Source organism: Ovis aries, chromosome 3 (assembly GCF_016772045.2).
Source record: "Ovis aries strain OAR_USU_Benz2616 breed Rambouillet chromosome 3, ARS-UI_Ramb_v3.0, whole genome shotgun sequence".
NCBI classification, from domain to species: domain Eukaryota; kingdom Metazoa; phylum Chordata; class Mammalia; order Artiodactyla; family Bovidae; genus Ovis; species Ovis aries.
The window spans coordinates 131,194,794-131,222,717 of NC_056056.1; the positions used below are offsets into that span (position 1 = coordinate 131,194,794).

Genomic DNA, 27,924 nt, shown 5'->3' on the forward strand with positions numbered 1-27,924 from the left:
GGCCACCATCAAAGTCAACCAACTTTGATGTCTCTTAGTCTCTCCATTCACCTTTCAAACTCCCATGAGAAGATCTGTTTGGCTCAACTCAGTGTTAGGTCTCCCCTGTCAATCAGCTATGGCAGCAAGGCAGGGCCACAAAGCACAGACACAGCCACACAGGAGATGGGGGACTGTACACCACACAGCTGCCCCAGCAGAAGGCTACTTCAATTACCCATGTTTGTAAACTTCTATTTTGCAGCTGATAAATAACAAAGTTAAGGGCAAAAAAAGCACAAAAGACGCTGCTTAATCAAATAACTTTAATCAAGTTAACAGTAAGCACTACAATTATAGGAAAAGCCCCATATTTTACACGTAAATTGCTTTTCGTTGTCTTTACTTGTAAGGTGTTGAAGGTGGGACCCACTCCTGAATCTTCTTCCTAGTGGTGGAATAAGGTACGTACTGTTGTGGAGTGCCACTCAGATTGAATTTATGGTTTGTCCAAATGAATTTACGAGCAGTAGGTGGTTTTACTGTTGGAGGATCATCAGTCATACAGTGAAGCCAACGATGCCTTAAAGAGAGAGAGAGAAAAAAAAAAGACAGTTATGAAGAGGCAGCCTAGTGTAGGAGGAGGAGAGTAAGAGAGCAGTTCTCGAGTTATTATGTTGCTTGAGCTCCAATCTCAGCTCTATCACTAACTAGCTGAACCTTCCTATGCCTTGGTTGTTTCATCTGAACATTCTTACTAAGAAAAGTATAAGGATTAAATCAGATAATACCTAGAAAAACTCCTGTGCATGGTAGGCACTCAACAAATGTTAGCTACTGTTTTTATGATTATTATAAGTCATCAAATCTAGGACCCCATCAATTTTAAGATACACCATTATTTTATGTATCACTAAGAAAGAAAAGAAGATGCTGCTAATTAAATTGTGGCACTATTGATTATAACATGTATCTTAATTTTAGATATAAAAACGTAGTTTAGAACTGGTGACGTACAGCATTATTCTATTAGATGCTAGAGGCTGCCTCCGCAGTTTCAGTATGCTCAGGATGCTCTGGTTCATGAAGCTCTAGTTTGAAACCCTTCAGGCTCCTGTCGAAGAAGAGGGTCTCTGCATGCATCTTAAGTCAAAGCTTAAGTCTGAGCCCTAGAGGACATACAGTTTGTTATAATAAAATTGTTCAACTACAGCCCAAAGTTCAGGAGTGTTTCAGCTTCAAGTGTTTGTAAAAAGATACTTGGGGGGAGGTGCCAGAAATCTGGCCTAAAGAAGGAAGCCGGGCGTTTCCTTGGAGTACAGAAAACTCTCTAATAACAGAAAAGAAAGAAACTAAGTCCAAGGGACAAACAGTAGAACTGAGCAGAAAACCAAGATGAATTTATATGGGAAAGGAAGGGGAGAGAGAATTCATAACAAGACCCCGAGCTCATAAGACAAAGATGACTCTATAAGAAAAGGGAATGAGGTGACAGGCACAGAATTGCAGCTCCTAGGGAAAAAAAGGGCTGGGGTGGGGTGAGGGGATTATCCAGCTAGAGAGGAAAGGGCAAGTCAGTCAAGGAAGCTTCAGTAAAATAACTGACTAAAGCTAATGAGAAAAATGCATGATGCTATGTAAGTTTAAGAATATTTGCTAACAGTAATTGACAGATACAGCTAGGTAATTGTCTAAGATCAATAAAATATTATTATAGTTGCTGTATTTGTGTCTAAAGATAATTATATCATGACCAGCTAACACAATGAAGAATGAGGAAGCCTGAATCCACCGGGCTGCTTTCTCTCTTACATCCTCCAAAGGAAAATGGGGATTAGTGAAAGTAACCTGGACCAATAAACCATGACTATTATGAGACACCGGTGGTGAGAGGCTCCACTAGCCACCTGAAGGAGGGATTAGCTGTGAAAACCAGAGCTCTTACTTACCAAGGGGTTTTATGTAAGTTAAGGCACAGCAGAAATATTTAACTTTCGCCTTTTGAGTCAGCCTAACTACAAAAAAGTGTGTTCAAACAAACGTTGCTCTGTCATGTCTGACTTTTTGCAGCCCCATGGACTGTAGCCTGCCAGGCTTCTCTGTCCATGGAATTCTCCAGGGGAATCTTCCCAGTCCAGGGACTGCAACCAGATCTGCTGAACCGCAGGCAGATTCTTTACTGTCTGAGCCATTTTTATTCAAATAATTGTCATCAAGACTCCTGAAAGTTAAAATGATATTTAAAGAAGCAGAGTCCAAAGCTTTTATACGCCTATTCAGTAACTTAACTGAGAGCTCACAGAGACAGAAAATGCTAAAATGAGACAGAAAACTAAAAGAGGAGGGAATCCTCTGGTGGTCCAACGGTTAGGACTCAGCAGTTTCACTGCCAAGGGCCCAGGTTCAACCCCTGGCCAGGGAACTAAGATACCACAAACTGCACTGTGAGGCCAAAAAAAGGAAAGAAAACTAAAAGAAACTTTTACCGCCAACAGATAAAATCTGAAAATGTTCATCTAGTAAGACTATTGACTGGAGGCAGGGAATGAGTAAACAATAATTTATTCTCATTATGTTAGAATAAGAAGCTACAAGAAATAAGAAAATGTTTATAATCTGCTAGCCTAATATACAGAGAAGGCAATGGCACCCCACTCCAGTATTCCTGCCTGGAAAATCCCATGGACGGAGTAGCCTGGTGGGCTGCAGTTCATGGGGTCGCCAAGAGTCAGATACGACTGAGTGACTTCCCTTTCACTTTTCACTTTCATGCATTGGAGAAGGAAATGGCAACCCACTCCAGGGTCCTTGCCTGGAGAATCCCAGGGACGGAGGAGCCTGGCGGGCTGCCGTCTATGAGGTCGCACAGAGTTGGACACGACTGAAGTGATTTAGCAGCAGCCTAATATAACCCTTCTGTTATAACTATATTATTAAATAAAGCCTAAAGAAACCATATCTTTTAGATTTTCACACCGAAGAGTTTGTGCAAACAGGTTTTCATTTGGGTCATTTTTATTCCAATTAATTAAAGGCACCAATGGACTAAGAGTACTGCCTAAAAAACTGGTTGAGCTGGTATCAGACCCATTTCAATTTTATATCACTGTTATTACCTTACAGGACAAAATATAAACTTAAACTTGATAAAGTCAGTAAGACTATAAATAAGGAGACTGGCAGAAAGGCAAAAAGTTATAAATACAAAAGAGATAAATATTTGTAATGAAAACAGATTACACTTTGGGAAAAACTTAGTACTCAAATATATTCAAGTATGTAAAAATTAATAACAAAGATACTAAACCATAATTACAACACAACTCAAGTGGAAATAAATCCCACAGGTGGTTGATCCAATTTTCAGTTGTTAATGAGGAAAACAGAAAGACTGGAACACAAAAAGAAGTGTAGAAAGGAACAGGAAAAGACGACCTTTTCTTTCTTTGAAAACATACTACTTCACTTAAGTTTGAGGTTGTTAGCCACTGTAAGTACAAAATGGGGGGATTTATTTCTGAAGAAAGAATAAAACAGCCTAATAGGAAATTTAAGAAATAAAAATATACACCATATAAAACAGATTGTAAGATGGTAAACAATCTTTAAGATGGCTATTAATAATAAAGATAAAAAGTTTAATTTTCCTTTTCAGAAATAAAACATTAACAAGTAACAGCAACAAAAATATAGGCAGTTTTGAATCTTTTCCTTGGATAAAAGACATTATTAACTTTGGGAATCAAGGCTGGAGTCTGTGTTCATGTTTCAGATATTTTTACCTAACATCACTGAGCCTAGAAACAACAGATTTTTCAACTTTTCAAAAAACAGACTAAGAAAAACCACACAAACCCCTCCAGATTGTTTTTTGAGGTAAGAATATTCATTATACTAAAACTATTATTACTCCATCTCACTTTAGTTTATGAAACATTCTCATGCATATCACTCCATCACTTAAATTAATACTAAGCATTCTGTATTTTTAAATTGAGGAAACGAGTTGAAACCACCTTCCCAAGGCCCCACAGCATGTATGTCACACAGCTGAGGCCTGAACAATTTCCCAGCAGCTGAAAAGAACATCTTGATCAGAGCTTAAATACAAGCAACAGATGAAAACTGGCCGGGATGATGATAGCACTTAAGTATCTGTCAAAATCCTGAGATCCGTCCAACCATGGGATAAGATTGATATATTTAACAAAATAAAAACCAAAGACAATTCATTACAAGATAGCCAACTCAAACTTCTTTAGCTCAGTAATTACTGTTTTTAATTAAATGCAATCTGAATCAAAATCTCAATAGGGTTTGACAATTATAATTCTAAGGATCAGCTGCAAGCCTATCTTAAGAACACTTTGAAAACACAACAATCAGGAAGGCTGGCAATACCAGACTTTAAAGTCACAGATATTAAAACAATATAAAAATTGGTACAAAAGCTTTGTACTAAGAATTTGGTACAAAAGTACAAAAATAGAACAAAAACCCCTAGACTTAAGGATGTATAAGGTAAGGCTGGCATATCAAATTATTGGGGAAAGTAAATTTTTCTCAATAAATTATGCTATGACAATTTTGTTGAGAAAAAAGTTAAAGAATATTTATATTCATAAGATGTATTGATACTAACAGAATATGAAGGCCCATTTCTGAGCTTAACATCAAAGTCCAAAAGCCATAAAGAAAAAAAACGGTAATTTTATTACATAAAAATTGAAGTATGTTTATGTCCTAAAACTCTGAAAAATAAAAGAAACGGGGAAATATACAGAAAAGTAGTTCATCTATCACTGTAAAACAGAAAAAGTTAAACATTCAATAGCAAAACAGATAAATGATGTTAAGAGATGAGTCATAAAAAGAAAAAAGATAAACAACAAAAAAGTTTAACCAAGGGAATAAAAATTAAAACGAGATACAACTTTTTACTTGCTAAGCTGGTAAAGATTTAAAAATAAAATAATATCTAGTATTGGTGAAGTTATAGAGAAATCAAACTCACATACTGTGAATGTATTTACCCTGAGAACGTCAATTGAGGGAAATTTGGCAATAGGTACCAAACACTTACAAAACATGTACACTTCCGGACTCAGCAATTTTACTTGTAGGAATGTGCCATAGAAACTAGGTTGTGTGGATAAACGCTTACATACAAGGATATTGACCAAAGTTTTACTTATAACAGTAAAAACACAGAAAGAACAAAACCAAGAATAATATAGGGAATACTTTAACTCAGGGCATATCCATATGACGGAAGATTAATGCCTTAGTAAATATTATGTTAACAGAGAATGCTCACCAAATGTTAAGCCTAAAAAGCAGGTTATTTACTTAATTTACTGAGATACTAGATAGCATTTGTAAGTGTAAGTCATGGCACTGTTCTAAACAATTTATAAATATTAACTCATTTAATTCTTAAAAGAACTCTATGAGACAGATGTTATTAACCTGATTTAATAAATCAGGAAACCAGAGCACCAAGAGTTTAAAAATAACTTGCCCGTGATGGTGAAGCCAGGATTCAAACACAGGCTACCACTTTAAAAAATCTACTTACATTAAAAACAAAAACAACGGATATATATGCATAGGAAAAGGGGAAATGAGAAGAATATATATCAAAATATCAACAGTAGTTTGTCTCTGTGCGGTAGGATAATAGGTTACTTTTATTTGCTTCGTTATTTTCTGAATTTTCTGTAACAGACATGTACTACTTTGTAAGACAAAAGAAAGCTATTAAAAATTAAAATCCTAATTCAAAACAACTAGAGATTCAAAACAACTAGCAGGGTTTCAAATCCTCCTTGAAGTCATCTGTCATTTATGTGAGACTATAAGTAGGTTCTTATAGGGCTTCCCTGGTGGCTCAGAGGTTAAAGCGTCTGCCTGCAACGTGGAAGACCTGGGATCGATCCCTGGGTCGGGAAGATCCCCTGGAGAAGGAAATGGCAACCCACTCCAGTATTCTTGCCTGGTAGGCTACAGACCACAGGGTGGCAAAGAGTCGGACACGACTGAGCGACTTCACTTTCACTTTTCATAAGTAGGTTCTTCTAACTCCATTTCATCCCACTTTATGCCATCACTTAAAAAAAAAAAAAAATCACTCTCTTTTAAGTACTGAATGTTTTAGTAGCAGACAGACTGTTTCTCTCAGTCTACCTTAATGGAAATTTTTCCTATGTCACCTCCACAGCACAATGTCTTTCACTATAGTTACACAGGAAAGGTTCAAACTGTTTTTCTAATTTAGAAACCTCAGAAATTTCTACATATGACTCTGTGTGGCACATTTTAGACTTCGATAACCTGTGAACATCAAATAGATTCTGTCTGGAAATTGCAGAGTAGTTCTTTGTTCACCAAACTACCCAGTTTATTTCCACAATCAGGTATGAAATTTTACAACAACACATCTTTGTGAAATGTTACACTGAATAGTGAATAAAATGTGTTATTTATTATAAAGCAATATTCTGTAACACCTAAATATCTACGTAAACATGCAGTTTATAGTTCCTTAAAACATAGCCACCTAATACTCATCTTCTGAAACAGAAAATAAACATTAGGAAGGAACTACTTTGAAAATAACCTGCAAAACCCACTGTACTGAGTAACAATGATTTCAGTTCAGAGTATTTTATACAACACTATCTGAAGAAGGACAGACTGGGCAGGTGTATCAAGAGGAAGACAATATTCTCTGGCATTGAGAGACGGCCATTTATTTAGGAAAATAATATTCTAAAAGACTAAGATACGATTCAGTGGGACAAGATATTAAAAAGGACAGGCTGAAGTTAGAGTGGAACTCAGAGGTAAATATATTACAGCTTCAAATTCATACAAAAGCTATTAAAAAAAGTGCAGATATACCATTTTTGGATCAGCTAGCAGAAGCAAATAAAATTACTGTATCCAAAAAGCAAAATAACAGTTGTTTCAAGTAAAACAGTATGTCCACATTCATCTAGCAGAAGTTTACCGAGCAACTACTATGTGTGAGACACTGATTTAGGCATTAGCAACACAACAGTGGACAAGATTCTTACCAAGAAGCATGGCAGCTGGAGAAACGAGCCATGGGAGAAGGACGGGGCTCTTTCAGCTAGGGCAGTCACTGGGACAGACACATGAACCACCTGCGGGCATGAGCCGTGCAATCTGGGGAAACACCTCGTGCAAAGTAACTGCGGTAGGAGTGTGGTCACTCCGTGAGGGAAAGCCAGAAGGCCAACGTGGTTACCAAGCCAAGAGTCAGCAGGGTGGTGAACTGGGCAGGGCACACAGACCTGGAAGGGCCAGGATGGCATATGGCCTTGCAGACCGAGTGAAGTGAAAGTCGCTCAGCCATGTCCGACTCTTTGCAATCCCACGGACTATGCAGTGCCTTGAATTCTCCAGGCCAGAATACTGGGATGGGTAGCTTTTCCCTTCTCCATGGGATCTCCCCAACCCCGGGATCGAACCCAGGTTTCTCGCACTGCAGGTGGATGCTGTACCAGCTGAGCCACAGGGAACCCCAAGAATACTGGAGTGGGTAGCCTATCCCTTCTCCAGCAGATCTTCCCAACCCAGGAATCGAACCAGGGTCTTCTGCATTGCAGGTTCATTCTTTACCAACTGAGCTATCAAGGAAGCCCTGCAGACCAATGGAGAGTTCTGAGCAGAGTACTGATATAATCTGAGTTAACATTTTAAAATAGCCACTCTAATCACTTAATCATCTTCCCAGGTGGCACACTGGTAAATAATCTGCCTGCCAATGCAGGACATTCGAAGACACAGGTTTGATCCCTGGGTCAGGAATATGCCCTGGAGTAGGAAATGGCAATGCACTCCAGTATTCTTGCCTGGAAAATTCCATGGACAGAGAAGCCTGGCTGGCTATATAGCCCATAAGGTCACAAAGAGTCAGACACGACTGAGCAACTGCATGTGCGTGTGTGTGCACACACACACACTAGATCACTCAGTATGTTGGGAATACTGGTATATTGTAAGAATGTAAGCCAACCAGTCAAGTGGTTGCAGAAGTCCAGGCAAGACATTACTGTGTTTTGGACTGGGACTTCCCTGGTGGCTCAGACAGCAAAGCGTCTGTTTACAATGCGGGAGACCCGGATTCGATCCCTGGGTTGGGAAGATCCCCTGGAGAAGGAAAGGGTAATCCGCTCCAGGACTATTGCCTGGAAAATCCCATGGACAGAGGAGCCTGGTAGGCTACAGCCCATGGGGTAGCAAAGAGTCAGACACGACTGAGTGACTTCACTTCAACAGCCATAGACGCAGTGATTAGGCATGGGATATATTCAGAAAATAAAGCAGAAAGAACATGCTGATAGAATAGTTACTAGAGAAAGAGTTTAAAAGGACCCTTAAATTTTTGGCTTGAATAAACAAGAGTCATTTAAGGGCTTAGGAACATTTTGCTTGATAGATTCATTAACCTACCTACACTGGGCATCTGAAGATATTTTAAAAAATCAAATATATTACATTTATAAATGTGCCCTAAAATGCTTAAAGGGATGTAATTAACTAACATTGCAAGTGGAGATAACTCCTTGCTGCTGCTGCTAAATTGCTTCAGTTGTGTCCGACTCTGTGCGACCCCATAGACGGCAGCCCACCAGGGCTCCCCCATCCCTTGGATTCTCTAGGCAAGAACACTGGAGTGGGTTGCCATTTCCTTCCCCAGCGCTAACTCCTTAGGAGAATGTAATTCTTTCCATTAGCGTTTATTAACCATTCATCAAAGAACGAGAGAATATAATTGCTTTTTATTTTTATGCACAAGTATTCAAGTTACTAATCTTGCTATCCTATTCATAAACAAATCCTCAAAGCTTAAGAGCAACTACATTTTAAAGTTTGCAGCTATAGTTAATAGAATATTCATTTTAAACCCAAATTGCCATTAGTCCTATCTATATTCAAAGCCCCTCTACACTAAAACACTCAAACTGACAAGCAGCATATTAAGTGAAAACATTTGTGCTATATTAAGTGAGGGGAGGGGGAAGAGAAACAAAATATTGTATATAATAAATATATTTGTATATACACATTTACCTATATACAGTTATTTATAATCACAAATCTTCTAAAGAAGACGCGACCAATAAACAACAACCTGTTCTCCACTTTGTGGTCCTTTGAACATATTCCTTCTCTACTCAAAAGCCAACAAACTGGTATCTGTTCAATCAGTGAACAAAATCTTAACAGTGCTTATTTATTGGCTAAGGAATTAGTTTATTTTTGTTTGTCCATCTATGGATTTTCCAAGTTTTCTATAACAACTGTACATTTTTACAATCATGATTATAAGGATTCTTTTTAATAACAGGGAAAATTGCTTATATTATAGACTGAAAAAAAACAGTAAGTAAAACTGAATGATTAGGAACACAACTAACATAAACATTTATTTTAAAAGACTAAAGGAAATGTGGCAAATGCTGACAGTGGTTGCTTCTTAGGGGTGTATGTGAATTATCCCTGCCCATCTAACAGATTTAAAAAAATTTTTCTGATCTCTTCACATTTTTTTCAAGAACAGATTCCATTTAGATTCAATGAAGTTCATACTGCCCAATGCACATGGACACTTCTCTGTCCTTTTATTACTTAACCTCTCAGCAAAAATCAACACAGTTAGACTTCCTATGATTGTTGAAATGCTAATCTCTCTTGTCTTCCTTACTCTGCTGCTGCTGCTGCTGCTAAGTCGCTTCAGTTGTGTCCGACTCTGTGCAACCCCATAGACGGCAGCCCACCAGGCTCCCCCGTCCCTGGGATTCTCAAGGCAAGAACACCGGAGTGGGTTGCCATTTCTTTATTCAATGCATGAAAGTGAAAAGTGAAAGGAAAGTCGCTCAGTCGTGTCTAACTCTTAGCAACCCCATGGACTGCAGCCTACCAGGCTCCTCCGTCCATGGGATTTTCCAGGCAAGAATACTGGAGTGGGGTGCCATTGCCTTCTCCATCCTTACTTTGCTAGTAACTACTTATTCTTTACTGGCTTGACCTCTGTCCTAAGCTACAGATTCATCTATCCTGCTGTTTACTTAACATAATTGTTCATTTGGATTTCTGGCATGTTATCTCAAATTTCCTACATCCAAAAAGGAGGCTTCTGATTCCTACCCTCCACCCTCACAGGCTACCCTTCTCCAAGTCTTCCCATCCTAATGAAAGGTACCACCACCCACCCAGTCTCTCAAGCCCCAAGTAATCACCTCCAGGTAATCCTCCCCACCTGCTACCTCACTTCTCTACAAAGGCTTCTAGAACATCTTCTGTCAAGTGAAAAAAAAAAAAGCTGACTAAAATGACGTTGTGTGTATGTTAAGTTGCTTCAGTCATGTCCGACTCTTTGCAACCCTATGGACTGTGTCAGGCATCTTAAATAAATTAACCCTACAGGAGAAAAACCATTGTCAGTGTCACCATGGCACTAAAAAAATCTTCAAGGACAAATTATTTTCTGTAAAAAAAAAAAAAAAAAAAAAGTGAAAACTTCTGAACATAAGCTATAATTTCTTCTAAAAAGTACTGATGTATTACTTGAGTAATTTAACCATTAATTTTAATAAGAAAAATTAATATATGAGGAGGAGAGACCAGTGCACTACATGGAAGAAGGAAGGACATGTTACTTTAAAATGAACAGAAGGTGCCACCAAGTGGGAAAAAAGTATATCCACAGTAAAGAAAAATCCAGGCAAGCCACGGTTTTTTCTTTTTTAACTTGGCTCCAAGGATTTCAGAGTTCAAATACTTCAAACCACACACAAAACTTTGTTTCTCCTGATGTAAATGAAAACAGCAATTTTATACTATTATGCAAAAAAACTGCCCGAATTTTCTTTCCATTGGTATTCAACATTTTATCGTGTCAGATTTCATGAGGATACTGATTATTTAATTGGTTTACTACCATAAAAATGAAAATAATCATTATTGTGCATTACTGTATAGACGGTGGCACTTAGCTAACTTAAAGATAAAATTAAGGGTACTCCAAAATAGTATAAGACAGTATTTGTAATCAACTGAAATAAAGACTTTGAGTATTCTATTCAGTCAAGTTAAAGGAGAAATTAAAATCTAATCGTTGACCCCATAAATGAATCAAGGACTGCCCTGGTGGCTCAGACAGTAAAAGCACCTGCCTACAATGCGGGAGACTGGGGTTTGATCCCTGGGTCAGAAAGATCCCCTGGGAGAAGGAAATGGCAACCTACTCCAGTACTCTTGCCTGGAAAAATCCCATGGACGGACTGGGGAGCCTGGTAGGCTACTGTCCATGGGGTGGCAAAGAGTCAGACTGAGTGACTTCACTTTCACTTTAAATGAATAAAACAGGTAAGAAAAGGAAGGTACTGTAACAAAGAAAAGTAACAGATAGTAAGTTACAATACAGTATTAGTCTACCAGCCAGTACTCATTAATTGACTATAAACTCCAGGACAGGCTCTTACATATTTTCATCTGTATAAATGTACAAACCCATGAGTACCTGAAACATAGTGGGGTACTCAATAAATAGTCACTCAATGGCATGAACTGTTTGTAAGCTGGGTGCTGCGCTGGGCTCTAGGCAATAATTTTTTTCTTTAATTTTCAAGGTTCGAGTGGCTCCACTGCCCATCCAAGATGTTTGCACCACCATGGATACCTTTTGTTTATCTACTGCTAGACCTTACCGACTGCTGACACATTCAAAGAAAATGAAAGCTTTGAGACAAGACTGACAAAATGAACTCATTTTCCCACACAATTTCTCATGTTACCACAAGGATGGGGAGCATTAAGTGAGCCACAAGCTCATTAAAAATACGCCCTGGTTCTACCAAAAACACTGAAAGTATGCCTCTGAAGGGAAATCCTTCCCCAGGTGAGACTATGTAACTACTCAACAGAGACTGTCAGAGGCCACAGAGGGCCCCTGAGAATCAGAAGGGCCGGGCACAGGGACCACAGCCTGCGGAGCTCAGGGACACGTCAGGTGTTCCTTCCACCGGGAGTCTCTGCAGTAGTTCCTCCAGGGGACATGGCTCACCCAGACATCCATCTTTGACTCTCTAGATGACACAGCACAGGCTCAAGGGAGGTGAGAGCCACACGAGGCAGGTGCCGGAGCTGCCCTGACTTTTAAAGCTTCATGTCCACAAAAGCTAACATCTCCGCTAACAACTACACAGGCACAGCTTCAGGACTGCCGTTCCCAGCAGGGACATACCGGCTCTAAGAGCAACAAGACAGGGGAGCCCAAACATAGCTAACTCATCAGGCATTTGTAAGTCCTCTCAATCCAGATGCAGTTTGCCAATCAAGGATCAGTTTTATCCAGCAATATGACTGATACAATCTAACCTGGTTTCCAGGGTAACAGAGCTAGATATCTAACCGAAGATCAGAGTCTCTCAACCCTTTTACCCATAATTTATGAAAACTGCATACTATGCTAGGTGAAATCACACTTGAAGTCCTATCTCCAGCACCAACTTCTATTCTGACCTTCAGACTAATGTTTTCAACTATCTACCCACCATACTCACTTGGCTGTCTAACAGACAACTCAGATGGAACTCTTGATTACGCCTCCCAATTCTGCTTCTCCCATCCTGCCTGCTTCTCCTCTTCCCAGATAATATACCACTAGTAGTTCAGGCCAAAATCTTGAAGCTACCCTTTTCTCTCAAAATCCAATCTATCCGCAAATCCAGTTTAGTCCATCTTACTTCAAAATGCGTCTCTGTGGTGGGCAGCCTCTAAGATGACCTCCAATGACCACATCCTCCTGGTGAACACACCTCTCCTTGAGTGTGGGCTAGCCCGACGGATCAACTCTAAACAACAGAATACAGCATCAGTGTGGGGTGTCACTTCTGAGATAAGGTTTAAAAAGACTGAGGCTTCCAACTACGGTGCTCCCTTTCATTTGCTCCTGATTGTAACTCTGGGAAAACCAGCTGCCGCCACTCTGTCCACAGCCACGTGAATGAATTCGACAGTGGATCCTTCCAAATGTAAACCTCAATATGACTGCAGCCTCACATGGCAAAGAGATGGGGAAACAATGGAAACAGTAACAGACTTTATTTTCTTAGGCTCCAAAATCACTGTGGACGGTGACTGCAGTCATGAAATTAAAAGACGCTTGCTCCTTGGAAGAAAAGCTATGACAAACCTAGACAGCGTATTAAAAAGTAGAGACATTACTTTGTCGACAAAGGTCCATATAGTCAAAGCTATGGTTTTTCCAGTAGTCATGTATGGATGTGAGAGTTGGACTATAAAGAAAGCTAAGTGACAAAGAATTGATGCTTTCGAACTGTGGTGTTGGAGAAGACTCTTGAGAGTCCCTTGGACTGAAAGGAGAGCCAACCAGACCATCCTAAAGAAAATCAACCCTGAATATTCGTTAGAAGGACTGATGCTGAAATTCCAATACTTTGGCCACCTGATGCTGACTCATTAGAAATGACCCCGATGTTGCGAAAGATTGAAGGCAGGAGGAGAAGGGGACAACAGAGGATGAGATGGGTGGATGCCATCACTGACTCAATGGACACGAGTCTGAGCAAACTCTCAGGACAGGGAAGCCTGGCGTGCTGCAGTCCATGGGTTGCAAATGGTCGGACACCACTGAACAAATGAACAACAACAGCAAACACATGGTGTCTTCTGTGTGGCCTTGTGAGAGATTCTTAGCCAGAGACATCCAGCTAAGCTGCACTCAAACTCTTACCCACAGAAACTGTAAGATAATGTTTATTGTTTTAAACTAAAGTTGAAAAATCTGTTACACAGGAGTAGACAACGGTGTGTGTGTGCTCAGCTGTGCCCGATCTGTGACCCCAGGGACTAGACAGCCCACCAGGCTCCTCTGTCCATCCTCTGGGATAACCCTGGCAAGAATACTGGGAGGGGTTGCTGTTTCCTCCTCCAGGGGACCTTCCTGGCCCAGGGAATGAACCCGCGTCTACTGTGGGTCCTGCACTGGCAGGCAGACTCTTTACCTCTGTACCACCAGGAAAGCCCCCAAGAGCCATCAGCTGGGGCTAAGCAAAGTAAGCATCTGTCTGCTTGGCACAGTGGGTGGAGAGGAGGAGTGTGGTGGCAGAGCCTGCACGGGGACAAGAAGGCATCCACGTGGGCAGGTAGGGGGAGTTGCCAAGCTTATGTGGGGTGCTGGAAGCAAAGCGGGGTAAGAAGGGCGTTCAGAGGTGGGGAGTGGGAAGGAAGCAATGAGAAGTTCAATACACAGAGTGGAATTCATCAAATAAGTAACTCTATTTAAAAAAAGAAGAAACAGAAATATGGAAAGAGAAAAACTAGAATATAACCTGAGGTGTTGGGCTGGATTCAGTGGCATTGCTGTGGATGCATGGTTTTCAATATGTAGACTAAAAAAGACAGAGATATAGATATATACACACATACACACAGTTGTTAGAGCCAAGTAAGCTTGTCCACTGAGAATGCCTGGGAGCAGTGATGTCCCAACAGCAGTGAGCATACCTTGCACTTAGATACTATTATAGTTTCTAAATACTATACTGAAAAATAGCCAGAAAACAACACAAACACAGGGCTCCTCAAAGAAATGGCTGTTTTCATGGGTGGGGCAGGGAAAACATAGATGAACCTGGAAAAAGTGTTGTCAGAAAGAATGCGCTCCAAGAATGCTGGAGATGTTTTAAAAGGTCCACAAATGCAGACTGAATGGACTCCTACTGGTCAAATTTGTTCAATTTGAGCAATAAAAGAACAAATTATATTAACAGATTATGCTGCTGCTACATTGCTTCAGTTGTGTCTGACCCTTTGCAACACTATGAACTGCAGCCCACACTGTGGACAGAGGCCCCTCTGCCCGCGGGGATTCTCCAGGCAAGAATCCTGGAGCAGGTTGCCGTGCCCTCCTCCAGGGGACCTTCCCCATGCAGGGACGGAACCTGTATCTCTTATGTCTCCTGCGTGGGCAGGCACATTCCTTACCACTGGTGCCACCTGGGCAGCCCATTAATGGCCTATAACCCACTGATTAAAGTAACAGTTCATACTGCTATAAATAAATGGAAGTTTCTTGAGTAACTGGATAGTTATATAACTTCAAAGTTTCTCCCCACAAAATGCTAATTGTAAAGGGAAAATGAGTAACTTTAGACTACAGAAATATGGGGAAATCAGAAGCCATTTAATAAAATGCAAGAAGAACCTGACATTGCTTCCGTGACATTCCTGCCACAGATGCATAGCTCGCATCGAGTTATGAGGAAACACACTGAGGGGCACTCAACAACACAGCTGGCCTGCAATCTTCCAAGTGTTAAGATCATAAAAATCAAGGAAAAACTGATGAACCAATCCAGTGCCCAAGAGACTAGAGAGAAATGGGGTCTACACGAAAGGCATGCCCAGACCCTCTCGCTACAAAGGACACTGTTGGGAACACTGATGAAGCCTGAAACAGCAGTGGTGTATCACTTAATTTCCTACCTTTGATGTTACATCGTAGCCATGTATGTAGGAGAATGTACTTGTTTGTAGGAGTTATATACCAAAGTTAATTCTGTTGGAATATGACATAATTTTGGAAACTTATTTTGAAATGATTCAAGTACTTGGAATTTTTCAGAAAATTTGGGATTGTTCCCAATTTTTTAAAAATTGTAAAACAGGACTTCCCTGGTGGCACAGTGGATAGAATCTGCCTGCCAGTGCAGGGGACACTGTTTCGATCCCTGGTCCAGGAAGATCCCACATGCCAGGGAGCAGCCAAGCCTGTGTGCCACAACTACTGAGCTCATGCTCTAGAGCCCGCAAGCTGTAACTACTGAAGCCTGCGTGCCCGAGAGCCTGTGCTCCACAACACAAGAAGCCACTGAATGAGAAGCCCCCACACACTGCAACCAGAGAAAGCCCACGCACAGCAAAGAAGACCCCTCCCAGCCAAAACTAAACGAAGCAATAAAATTTAAAACCTGTAAAACAGATCACACTCCTTATCTTACCTTCCAGTGGCTTTCTAAGAACTTTAAAAAAAACAGCCAAAGGATTTACCCATGACTTACAAGATCCGCATGTATGTAGCTACTGTAGGCCCTAGCTAGCTAGTCTCCTGACATCTTCCCCTCACTCATTCCATTCCAGCCCAACTGGCCACTTTGCTGTTCTTTTGAATACAAGCAATATATCTCAGATACAACGGGCCTTTGCACCTGTGGTTTCTGCTGTCTGGAACTCTTCATTCCTCCCCCACCTCAATCCCCTCCCCTTTTCAACTGTCACTTCTTCAAGAAGCCTTCCCTAACCCCTGTATCAAACAGCCACCTCCCCCATGAGAGAAGGTCCTCACTCTTTATGAGTATCAGCTCCCTTTTATTAACTGTTTCCTAAAATACATAACATGCTTTTTTTCTGCTTCCTCTCATGAGAGCAACGGCTTTGTTTCACTCACTTGTTGTATTCTCAGAGCCCACAGTTGTTCTTGGCACCCGTTAGGTACGCCATAGGTTTTCTGTTTTTCCACTGTAAGTATTTGAATGAATCAAGATGACAGACTGTAGTTCATTACTCTACACATAATACCTGGCTCTCTAATGAAAGAAAAGTCAACCCAACTTCAGATTTACTCATGGGTCAAATCAAAGGTAAGATTAGAGTTCTACAACGTATTGCACTCACTCAGAAAAGGGGTTTCTGAGAAACAAACAGCTGAGCTAATCCAAACCGCTTTCTCCAAAGAAGACTCATCACAAGCCTTTAAGCTTCCTTTACAAACAAGGGTCATCAAAGGTGCTCAGAACTTAGGGGGCTCCACTCCACAAAGAAACCCAGCTTTGTATTCTCAACTGCCCTCAGGCGGCACCCTAGCAGGTGATGTTATCTTCTACAGCTTTCAGCTTCTTTTTTATGTGATCTCAGATCTTATATATAAAGGACTGGCTTGGCTGAATAGTACTTATCATTTCAGATTTTTAACTATTTAATGGTTTAAGATGTGTTTCATCCCACATAACTTAAATCAATCCCCTCCCCCAACCCCTAATCTAGACAGGTACTCTAAAAGAGATGGCCATCCGTCTGAACAACAGCCCACAGACCTTCTACACACTCTCAGGACCAACCCCTCCCCAAAACAATCAACCAAATAAATGAAAACTGCAGGATACCTCGTCATCTAAAGCCAACACTCCACTTTGAGACTGTGGTCTCAAATAGTGCCCCTGACATACAGAATGCCCCTTTAGAGAAGGCAGATAGCTTCAGACCTAAAATTATAGCTAACCACATTTTAAGAGACCATAGATTATTATTTCCCATTAAAAAGAGCACCAAAACCCAGCCTCAAGTAACATTCAGTGCTGCTTTCTCATGTTAAGAGCCAATGAGTTTTATTAAAGACACCCTCCAATACCGTAGTCTTCAAACCACATCACTGACAGGAGTAAATGGTCCTAAGGAGTCCAAACAGTGGGCCACAAGTTGAGAACTGTATGTACGTGAAACCTTATAGACATATTTTCCCTAGCTCACATAATATTTAAAAAGACAAAAAAACTACTCTGTCCAGTCAAGTAGACTGTTCAATTTAAATAAGATATTAGATTAGTTCACTTCCTTAGTCACATTAGCCACATTTCAAGGCGCTCTGGGCTACATGCGGCTGGTGGTTTTGTTGTAGTTCAGTTGCCAAGTCGTGCTGGACTCTTTGTGACCCCATGGACTGTAGCCCGCCAGGCTCGTCTGTCCACGGGACTTTCCAAGCAAGAACACTGGAGTGGGTTGCCATGCCCTTCTCCAGGGGATCTTCCCAACCCAGGGATCGGACTTGCGTTTCTTGCACTGGCAGGGGGAGTCTTCATCACTCACTGAGCCACCAGGAAAGCCCCACTGGGGAGCGTAGCTACAGACGTTTCCATCATCACGCGAACTTCTGCTGGACAGTGCTATATCTAAACTGACAGGCATCTTTAGAATAAACATTCAAAACAGACAGAAAACAAATCTCATAAAGAAGTGCAGATCTGCACTTTCTCTTGAAAACTCGTATCTGGAAACCCATGGCTGGATCCCCACCTGGTGGAGCTGGAGAGGGAGCAGCACGCTGCCCTCACTGATGGAGTGCGTACGTTCAGCTCACTGTAACGCCCAGAACCCCTGGCACTTCAGCCATTCACTCAGTGCCTAAATTCCTACTTGAGCCTTTAGAATGAAAGTGAATACTATGAGATTATCTCAGTTTCTACTCAGTAGAGCCCCAAAACTATTTCTGATGATCAAGTTCAACTAAAAGATCACAATTAACCTGATACTTTATTTTCAGGTGTGGTTTTTTTTGGTAAAATTTTCTAGACCAGGATCTTCTAGAAAGGATCTCTAGAGTATATCAACCAGCAATCTACGAAATAAATACTTTTTTGAACTATTTTAATTAAAATTTTGGTAATTCAAGGATTTGAAATTGCATTAAAAAAATAGAAAATCATAGTTTTTAGAGACCTAAGGAATTTGAGGGAATCTCATTTAACAGATGAGAAATCCAAGCTCCAGAGAGGTTAAGGAATGTGCTTTAAGTTGAACTGCTGAATAAGATCAGAGCCAGAGTGCTTTCAGCCTTTCTCTTCACTATGGCTAAGTGATACTACAGCCCCCTGTTTTTCCTCAAAGACAGCCACGCATTATGTAACCCAACATATAATATGATTGGTGACACCTCTCCTGTTAAACATGAACAGAGCTTCCTAACTGCCTCGGCCAAGGGAATGCAGACTCAGTACTGGATGACTCCAACACCAACTCAGATAATATGGCTTCTGCCTGGCGCTCCCTCTCAGAGCATTTGCCTGAGGAGGCTCAGGCTACCTGAGGGTATTCCAACCCAACACTCAGCCATGCCCCCTGCTAAAAGCCAGCATCAACTGCCAGACGGAGAGATAACATATCTCCAGACTGTTGTCAGAGCTGCTCCAGGTCTTTGCTCAAACCCTCCAATCCCCACCTTCGGCCAGGTTGTCCTTGCTTAAAACCAGCCAAACAAGCCACTACCTCCACCCACACGTTTAGTAAAAGTGAACATAAATTTTTAAGTTAAAGGGTCCAGAGATAAGAAAGGAAGCTACAAGCAAAAACTCAGATGGAACCAGATGAGACCAACCAGTGAATCTGACCTCCAACTATAATAACCCTGAGTCGTCTTATACATTGATTTCTATGATATTTGCATATTAAATGGCACCCCTACCAACAGTGATGACCAGACATTAATAACAAAAAAAGGATAAAAAGGGAGTGGCACCCCACTCCCTGAGGATGGGGGGAGCCCTACCTTACCTGGCAGACTAACGCATATGCCCCCCATCATTAGCCTCACTCCTCCTCCCTGTGTCTTTACTTTTTAAAATAAAATCCCTCTTGCCACTGATTGAGTAAGATGGAGGAGGAGAAAGACATGTGCTCATCTCCTCCTGCGAGAACACCAAGATTGCAACTAGCTGCTGAATAAACAGGAACCTACCAAAAAATGATACCCCACATCCAAGGGCAAAGCAGAAGCCGCAACAAGATGGTAGGAGGGGTGCAATCGAGTTTAAAATCAAACCTCATACCAGCCCAAGATGCTTGGAGAATACACACAAAAAAACCTTGTGTGCACCAGGACCCCAGGGAAAGGAGCAGAGACTGAGCCAGACCTGCCTGTGTTTTGAGAGTCTCCTGGAGAGGCATGGGGTCTCAGGAAGCATTATGACGAAGAAAGCCAGTAGAGGTGATGAAATTCCAGCTGAGCTATCTCAACTCCTAAAAGATGATGCTGTGAAAGTGCTGCACTCAGTAACAGCCCAGCAAATTTGGAAAACTCAGCAGTGGCCACAGGACTGGAAAAGGTCAGCTTTCATTCCAATCTCAAGAAGTGCAATGCCAAAGAATGTTCAAACTGCTGCACAACTGCACTCATTTCACACGCTAGCAAAGTAATGCTCAAAATCCTTTAAGCTAGGCTTCAACAGTATGTGAACCAAGAACTTCCAGATGTACAAGCTGGATTTAGAAAAGGCAGATGAACCAGAGATCAAATTGCCAACATCTGCTGGATCAGAGAAAAAGCAAAGGAATTCCCAAATAACACCTACTTCTGTTCCATTGACTATTCTAAAGCCTTCGACTGTGTGGATCACAATCAACTGTGGAAAACTCTTAAAGAGATAGGAATACCAGACCACCTGACCTGCCTCCTGAGAAACCTGTATGCAAGTCAAGAAGCAACAGTTAGAACGAGACATAGAACAATGGACTGGTTCAAAATTGAAAAGGAGTACGTCAAGGCTGTATACTGTCACCCTGCTTATTTAACTTATACGCAGAGTACATCATGAGAAACGCTGGGCTGGATGAAGCACAAGCTGGAATCAAGATTCCTGGGAGAAATATCAATAACCTCAGATATGCAGATGACACCACCCTAATAGCAGAAAGCAAAGAGGATCTAAAGTGCCTCTTGATGAAGGTGAAAGAGGAGAGTGAAAAAGCTGGCTTAAAACTCAACATTCAAAACCTAAAATCATGGCATCCAGTCCCATCACTTCCTGGCAAATAGATGGTGAAATAATGGGAACAGTGACAATTTTCTTGGGCTCCAAAATCACTGCAGATGGTGACTGCAACCATGAAATTAAAAGACACTTGCTCCCTGGAAGAAAAGCTATGACGAACCTAGACAGCGTATTAAATAGCAGAGACATCACTTTTCTGACAAAGGTCCATCTAGTCAAAGCTATGGTTTCTCTAGTAGTCATGTACAGATGTGTGAGGTGGACCATAAGGAAGAATGAGCACTGAAGAACTGATGCTTTTTAACTGTGGTGCTGGAGAAAACTCTCGAGAGTCCCCTGGACTGCAAGGGGATCAAACCAATCAATCCTTTCCTGAATATTCATTGGAAGGACTGACGCTGAAGCTGAAGCTCCAATCCTTTGGCCACCTGATGCAAAGAGCCAACTTACTGGAAAAGATCCTGATGCTGGGAAAGACTGAGGACAGGAGAAGGGGGCAACAGTGGATGAGATGGTTGGATGGGATCATCAACTCAACAGACATGAGTTTGAGCAAGAGTTTGGGAAGAGAGTAAAGGACGCAAAGCCTGGCATGCTGCAGTCCATGGGGTCGCAAAGAGTCAGACACGACCAAGCAGCTGAACAAAAACTATTGCTACCTAGGCAAGAAGTTGATCTGTGAACATAGTTCTTGCTTCTCCACTCTTTGGCCAGTGAATAAAGCTTGTGCTGAGTCAATCTCAATCAGGGTCTATGGGATGTAATCAGTAACAAGATGATTCCAGCATCAGCCCTCTGAGTCTTCTCCTTGAAGCCTAGGACATCCTGGAGCAGAGATAAGCCATCCCTGCTCTGTCTTGTCTGAACTCCTGACCCCAAAAAACTCCACGATAAATACTTATTGTTGTTTTAAGCTACTAAGTTCTAGGATAACTAGTCACATGGCCATCACAATTGGGACCGATGCTTTCAGAACACCAGCGATTAACTTAGGAATATAAATTAGACAAATATTTGTGTAATACTGCCAATTTAAATAAAATAAAATGCTGATGCAGCCTACCATTCAGGGGGCACCATGCTTCCATCCACATCCCAGAATGTGTTTTTGCCATTCATTTCAGTAGTATATATAACCCATCGGTGTCGGCCTGGATGGAAAAATCAACGTGTAGTTTAGAGAGATGTGAGGAGATAAAGACCAGCTTTCTAAAACAGCGTAATTGCATAGTATCAAAATAATCTTTTTATTAAGAAAAGACTTTTATATGCTCTTATGTAAGAGAAAAGTTAAAGAACTATAGAGACCCGAGTGTACTACTGAAGGTAAACTCAAGAAGTACATGGCATGGTTTATCAAAAACCTAGAGGCCACCTCAGGAAAACCCCTCTAGGGCAATGAACTCACTCTGTGGGTGGAGCTCAGGCCTTTTCCACAGTGCAGAACCCTTGCTTCCCCTCCCCAGGTCCCCTGCCAAGCAGGTATAAGAGAGGGAAGGGGAGTATGTTCCCAGTCATTCTGGGTATTCAGGAGAGAAAAGTGCTCCTCCTGAAATTGGGGCAAGAGAAACGTATTCACAGCAACCACACTTGAGCTACAGGTTTCCATATAAATATTTTTAAATAACCATCAGAGATTCTTTAGGAAATTGGTGGTTATTATATAATAAGCAAACATTATATATGATGGTTAGGTAAGTAGAACAGCTCATGTTATCAAAATAGTATGGCTGCATGTTTTAACAAATTTCTATGAAACAGCTGACTGCCCAACCACAACTTACAAAACTGTGAGGCAAAGGCCTGTATTTTAATGAACACCGTCACTTCTTTTTCTTTTACTTTTTACTGGGGTATAGTTGATTTACAATGATGTGTTTCAGGTGTAGAGCAAAGTGAATCTGTTTTATATATATATCTCTCTCTCTACTCTTTTAAGATTCTTTTCCCATATAAGCCATTACAGAGTGTTAAGTAGAGTTCCCTGTGCTATACAAGACTGTCATTTATTATCAGTGGCTGTTAGGCAAGTTATGAGCCTCAGTTTCTTTATCTATTAAAAGTGGATGATTATACCCACATCTTAACATTGTTATGAAAATTAAATGTCACACACACACACCTAGTTTAGTATCGAGCACGTAAGTGCATAATAAACATTAATTTCTTTCATCTCTTCCTCACTGCCCTCACCCCCACAAAGGGAATACTGCATTCATCCCTGTAATGAATTTTAAGCCAATAAGCAAAATGATGCCATGATAGAGCTGGGCTTTAACAACTTCATAATCTATACTTCGCAAAATTTTAAATGTGCATACTCAGACTCAGCAATTCCACTTACAGGAACTTACTCTTGGAATACTTAAACAAGTGAACATGGACATTGTTACAATCAAGTTCGCTGCACCATTGTCTCTAACAGCAAAAAGCTGAAGGCAATGTGTCTACCAACAGTGAACTATTCAAGAAAATACAGGTTCTTCCATACAGTGGAATACAGTGTTGCTATTAAAAAGAATGGTGTGGAAATTTGTAAAATAAGAAAACACAAAACAAGTGTTCAAACAGAAAAGAATGCTGTAGATACCTTCAACTTACTATGGGGAAAATGACTCATGATTTTTATGTAAAATTATTTCAGTTTACAAACAACATGCATAATTTTAAAAAATGAATGTTTACACATGTACCAAGGAATCTTGAAATATATATATTATACTATTAAAATGGGGTAAAACTATGAGACAAGGAAGCTTTCCTTTTTCACTTCATACACTAAGTTTCAATGTTTTACAACAAAATACATCATTTTTTAAATTAGCAGAAGTAAAGCTGGCTTAAAGCTCAACATTCAGAAAACTAAGATCATGGCATCTGGTCCCATCACTTCATGGGAAATAGATCGGGAAACAGTGAAAACAGTGTCAGACTTTATTTTTGGGGGCTCCAAAATCACTGCAGATGGTGACTGCAGCCATGAAATTAAAAGATGCTTACTCCTTGGAAGGAAAGCTATGACCCAACTAGACAGCATGTTAAAAAGCAGAGACATTACTTTGCCAACAAAGGTCCATCTAGTCAAGGCTATGGTTTTTCCAGTGGTCACGTATGGATGTGAGAGTTGCACTGTGAGGAAAGCTGAGTGCCGAAGAATTGATGCTTTTGAACTGTGGTGTTGGAGAAGACTCTTGAGAGTCCCTTGGACTGCAAGGAGATTCAATTAGTCCATTCTAAAGAAGATAAGACCTGGGTGTTCTTTGGAAGGACTGATGCTAAAGCTGAAACTCCAATACTTTGGCCACCTCATATGAAGAGTTGACTCATTGGAAAAGACTCTGATGCTGGGAGGGATTGGGGGCAGGAGGAGAAGGGGATGACAGAGGATGAGATGGCTGGATGGCATCACCGACTAGATGGGCATGAGTTTGAGTGAACTCCAGGAGTTGGTGATGGACAGGGAGGCCCGGCGTGCTGCAATTCATGGGGTCGCAAAGAGTCAGACATGACTGAGCAACTGAACTGAACTGAACTGAACTGAAAGATATTTCCAATGTGAGGCAAAAATGGAGAGAAGAAAAGGGGAAAAAATGAAGGAAATTTAATATCATACTAGTTTGTAACAAAGCGATGAATAGAAAGAATTTTGGCCTGGGGCTCTGCCATTACCTAGCTGTTATTTAATTAAGTTCCTTCTGGATAAGACATTTTCTTGGGCCTCAGTTTTTTTCTCTATTAAAGAAAAAAACAGCTTTTTGATAATCTCTTAAAATCATTTGCAGGCCTAGAACTATGATTTGCCTAAATATTAAAAAATCATGGTTACAGAGTGTTAGGATATCGCTGTTTACCCCTTGTAGACCAACTTGCATCCAATGCAATCACACATGGATACGTGATTTATATATTCCTAAAAATATTATTAAGGTCCATGACCAAGTTTCCTCTGTAAAATGAGGGAGGGGAGGATTAAAGTGCTTACCTCCAGTAGATGCTAAATATTAAAGTAGATAATGATTGTTATATGTGTTCAGAAAGCATATGGCACTCAAGGCCATTATATTTCACCTTATCAGTTTTCCCCCTGGATGAAGACTAATTATTCCCTCTCTGATACTTTTAATCTCAATCAAAAGATAATTTTTTTATTATAAAAGTAATAAATGCACATGGCAAAAAATTCCCAACACTTCAAGAAGGTAATAGTAATAGCAACAGTAGTATAGTATTTTTTGAGCACTTACAGCCCGAGCAATAGACCAGCGGTTCTCAACAGGGGACAACTTTGTCCCCCAGGGGACATTTGGCAAAGTCTGGGGACATTTTTGGTTGTCACAACTGCAGAAGCAAAGTGTTTCTGGCACTTGGTGGGTCGATGCCAAGGATGCTAAGCATTCCATAATGCACAGACCAGCCCCTCACAACAGAGAAGTATCTGACCCACAGTGTTAATCTTGTTGAGGCTGATAAATTCTACATTTGGATAAGCTCCTCCCATTCACTTTTAATCTATTTTTTATACAAGTTTATGAGGCAAATGGAGAGGGAAATGGCAACCCACTCCAGTGTTCTTGCCTGGAGAATCTCAGGGACGGGGGAGCCTGGTGGGCTGCTGTCTATGGGGTCACAGAGTTGGACACGACTGAAGTGACTTAGCAGCAGCAGCAGCATGAGGCAAATATTATTATGATGCTACTTTATAACATGAGGAAGCTGGGGCTGAGAGACATTAATTAAGTAAACTTCAGAGTTACAAAGTTTTAACATGGAGGAACAAAATGTTGAAACCTTACCATCTGAGAATACTTCTAAGTTTCTTGTATTTCCTTCCAGCATTTGGAATATGAACACAAAAAGCTTAATTTTCTTCCTGTGAGGCAACAAATTGTTCTGCATCTGGAGTTTCTTGTGTTACACACATCTTTGACATCTTTCTATATAAAATGTACTGGTTTATATCATTCTTAATAACAACAAAGTATTATAAAAAAATGCAATTCATCAGTATCCAATTGATGGAAAATTAATGTTGCTTTTAGAATTTAGTAGTAAAACAATGCTGCAATGGTTGTTTTTGGTTTGCAAGAATATTTAAGGTGGATTCCTAGAAGTTGAATTGCTGGGACAAAAGATATGTGTAATGTAAATTTTAAGAAAATTTACTGACTGTCCTCCAAAAGGACTGTACTGACGTGTATACTTTTATATATATATATATATTTATTTATTTATTTATTTATTTATCTGGCTACACCAGGTCTCAGCTATGGCACATGTGATCTTCAATCTTCCTTGTGGCATGCAGGATCTTTAGCTGTGGCGTGTAAACTCTTAGTTAGGGCATGTGGGATCTAGTTCCCTGACCAGGGATTGAACTTGGGCCCCCAGCACTGGGAGCATGCAGTCCCAGCCACTAGACCACCAGGGAAGTCCTAATGTATATACTCTTACGGCATTTCCCCACTAAGTATTTATCAGATTGGCAAATGCTTCAAAATTCAACAGGTGAAAAAAGGTAACACTGTTTTTTGAGCTGCATTTCTGTAATTACAAGTGAGGATGAGAGGGATAAATTAGGAATTTAGATTTTAAATATACACACTGCTGCTGCTGTCGCTAAGTCGCTTCAGTCGTGTTCAACTCCGTGCGAACCCATAGACGGCAGCCCACCAGGCTCCTCTGTCCCTGGGATTCTCCAGGCAAGAACACTGGAGTGGGTTGCCATTTTCTTCTCCAATGAATGAAAGTGAAAAGTGAAAGTGAAGTTGCTCAGTCGTGCCCGACTCTCAGCGACCCCATGGACTGCAGCCCGCCAGGCTCCTCCGTCCATGGGACTTTCCAGGCAAGAGCACTGGAGTGGGGTGCCATTGCCTTCTCCTAATATACACACTACTATACATAAAATAGATAATCAAAAAGGACCTACTATATAGCACAGGGAACTATACTTAATACATTGTAATAACCTATAATGGAAGAGAATGTAAAAAAAGAATATGGGTATTTATACACCTATACATGAATCCTTTTGCTGTATACCTGAAACACTGTAAATCAACTATATTTCAATAAAAATTGAAAAAAAAATCATGTATTCTTTTAATAAAAAGTAAGAATGAACATCTTTTCATGCCTTTGTTGGTGGCTTAATTTTCTTTTCCTATCTTTTTCTTTTTTCTATTGAGTTCTTCATCCTTTTACAAGTACCTTGTAAAAATACATTATGGAAAAAGTAAAATCAAATCCCAATCTCATTCCCATTACTTATAACCCAAAATACTGCACTTACCAAAAAACTGCTTGTTGTCTTCATAGTATTTATTTCCGTATTTGTCTTCTCCCACTAATGTGCCAACCCTCACATCATTTGCCCTGGGAATGTCCAAAAGAAAACAGACATTTTGGAAAGATTCTTTATCTACAACACATGGGTAAAAAGAGAGAGTATTAACTTTCACAAACACAGGCAGCTGTGCCAAGGAGAAAAACAAGATGCTGGATATGGTCACTGATTGTATACTTCCAGCACAAGAGAAGAGAAACTGAGCCAACTGATGTGCCTTAAATACACTAAATATATAGACCCAATACCTTCAAATTACAAGACTACTTTTAAAAATCTATTATCCCTAGGTCTGAGGCACTGAAGTTAGCAAAAAAACTTCAGGAAACCTGGAAATTAAAGTGTTTCATCTTAAAATGATTCGAACACCTGGCTCTTTCATTAGGCTCTAGGTCTCCAACTCCGTCTCCCCGGACGATGCTGCTCGTCCAATTCACCGAGTTGAAGGACTAGTCGGGGAAAATTGTAATCACTTCGTTTTAACTCCTTACAGTACACGGAAGGAAAGGGAAGGCCAGGGAAGGAGGGGAAAAAAAAACCCCAAAGTTTCCCAAGGTCACACAGTGTGAGCTTTTGGCAGGCTCATTACTCTCCAGGAAGCAGAGCAGGGGCGCAGCCCATACATGTCCGCACCGCTATGTCTCAGCTCTGTCTCTACAGCCGGCTTTGATCCCTTCTCCGGGAGACCCCGGGACAGACTTCCGCCCAGGGGAAGCCAGGCTGACTTGGCCGGTTGTCCTTGAGAAGAGTTGGATTCTCCAAGGTGACCCAAGCCCGAACCCCTTTCCAAGAAACCAGCCAGGGTAAGTCCAGTCCCAGAAGCCAAGAGCATGGCTGGCCGCCTACCTGAACAAAACTCGTAGATAGCCGCGGAGGCCACCGTGGCCGCTGACCTGCTGCAGCCCGCGCTTCAGGACCTGCAGCAACTCCATCTTGTCCTGCAGGCCCCGCCTCCCCGGCGCGCCGCGGAAAAACCCACCGGCGGAACCAGCCACTCAGCGGCAG

At 40.9% G+C, this 27,924-nt stretch overlaps 1 protein-coding gene across 1 annotated transcript; it reads right to left on the reverse strand.

Annotated features, from left to right (window-relative positions):
• Positions 1-298: 298 nt before the first annotated feature.
• On the reverse strand, positions 299-27,868 carry NDUFA12 (NADH:ubiquinone oxidoreductase subunit A12). The gene is given in 4 exon segments (NM_001145188.1): positions 299-562; positions 21,640-21,727; positions 26,866-26,948; positions 27,766-27,868. Coding segments are annotated over 4 exon segments (438 nt in total). The 5' UTR covers positions 27,852-27,868; the 3' UTR covers positions 299-381.
• Positions 27,869-27,924: the final 56 nt, after the last annotated feature.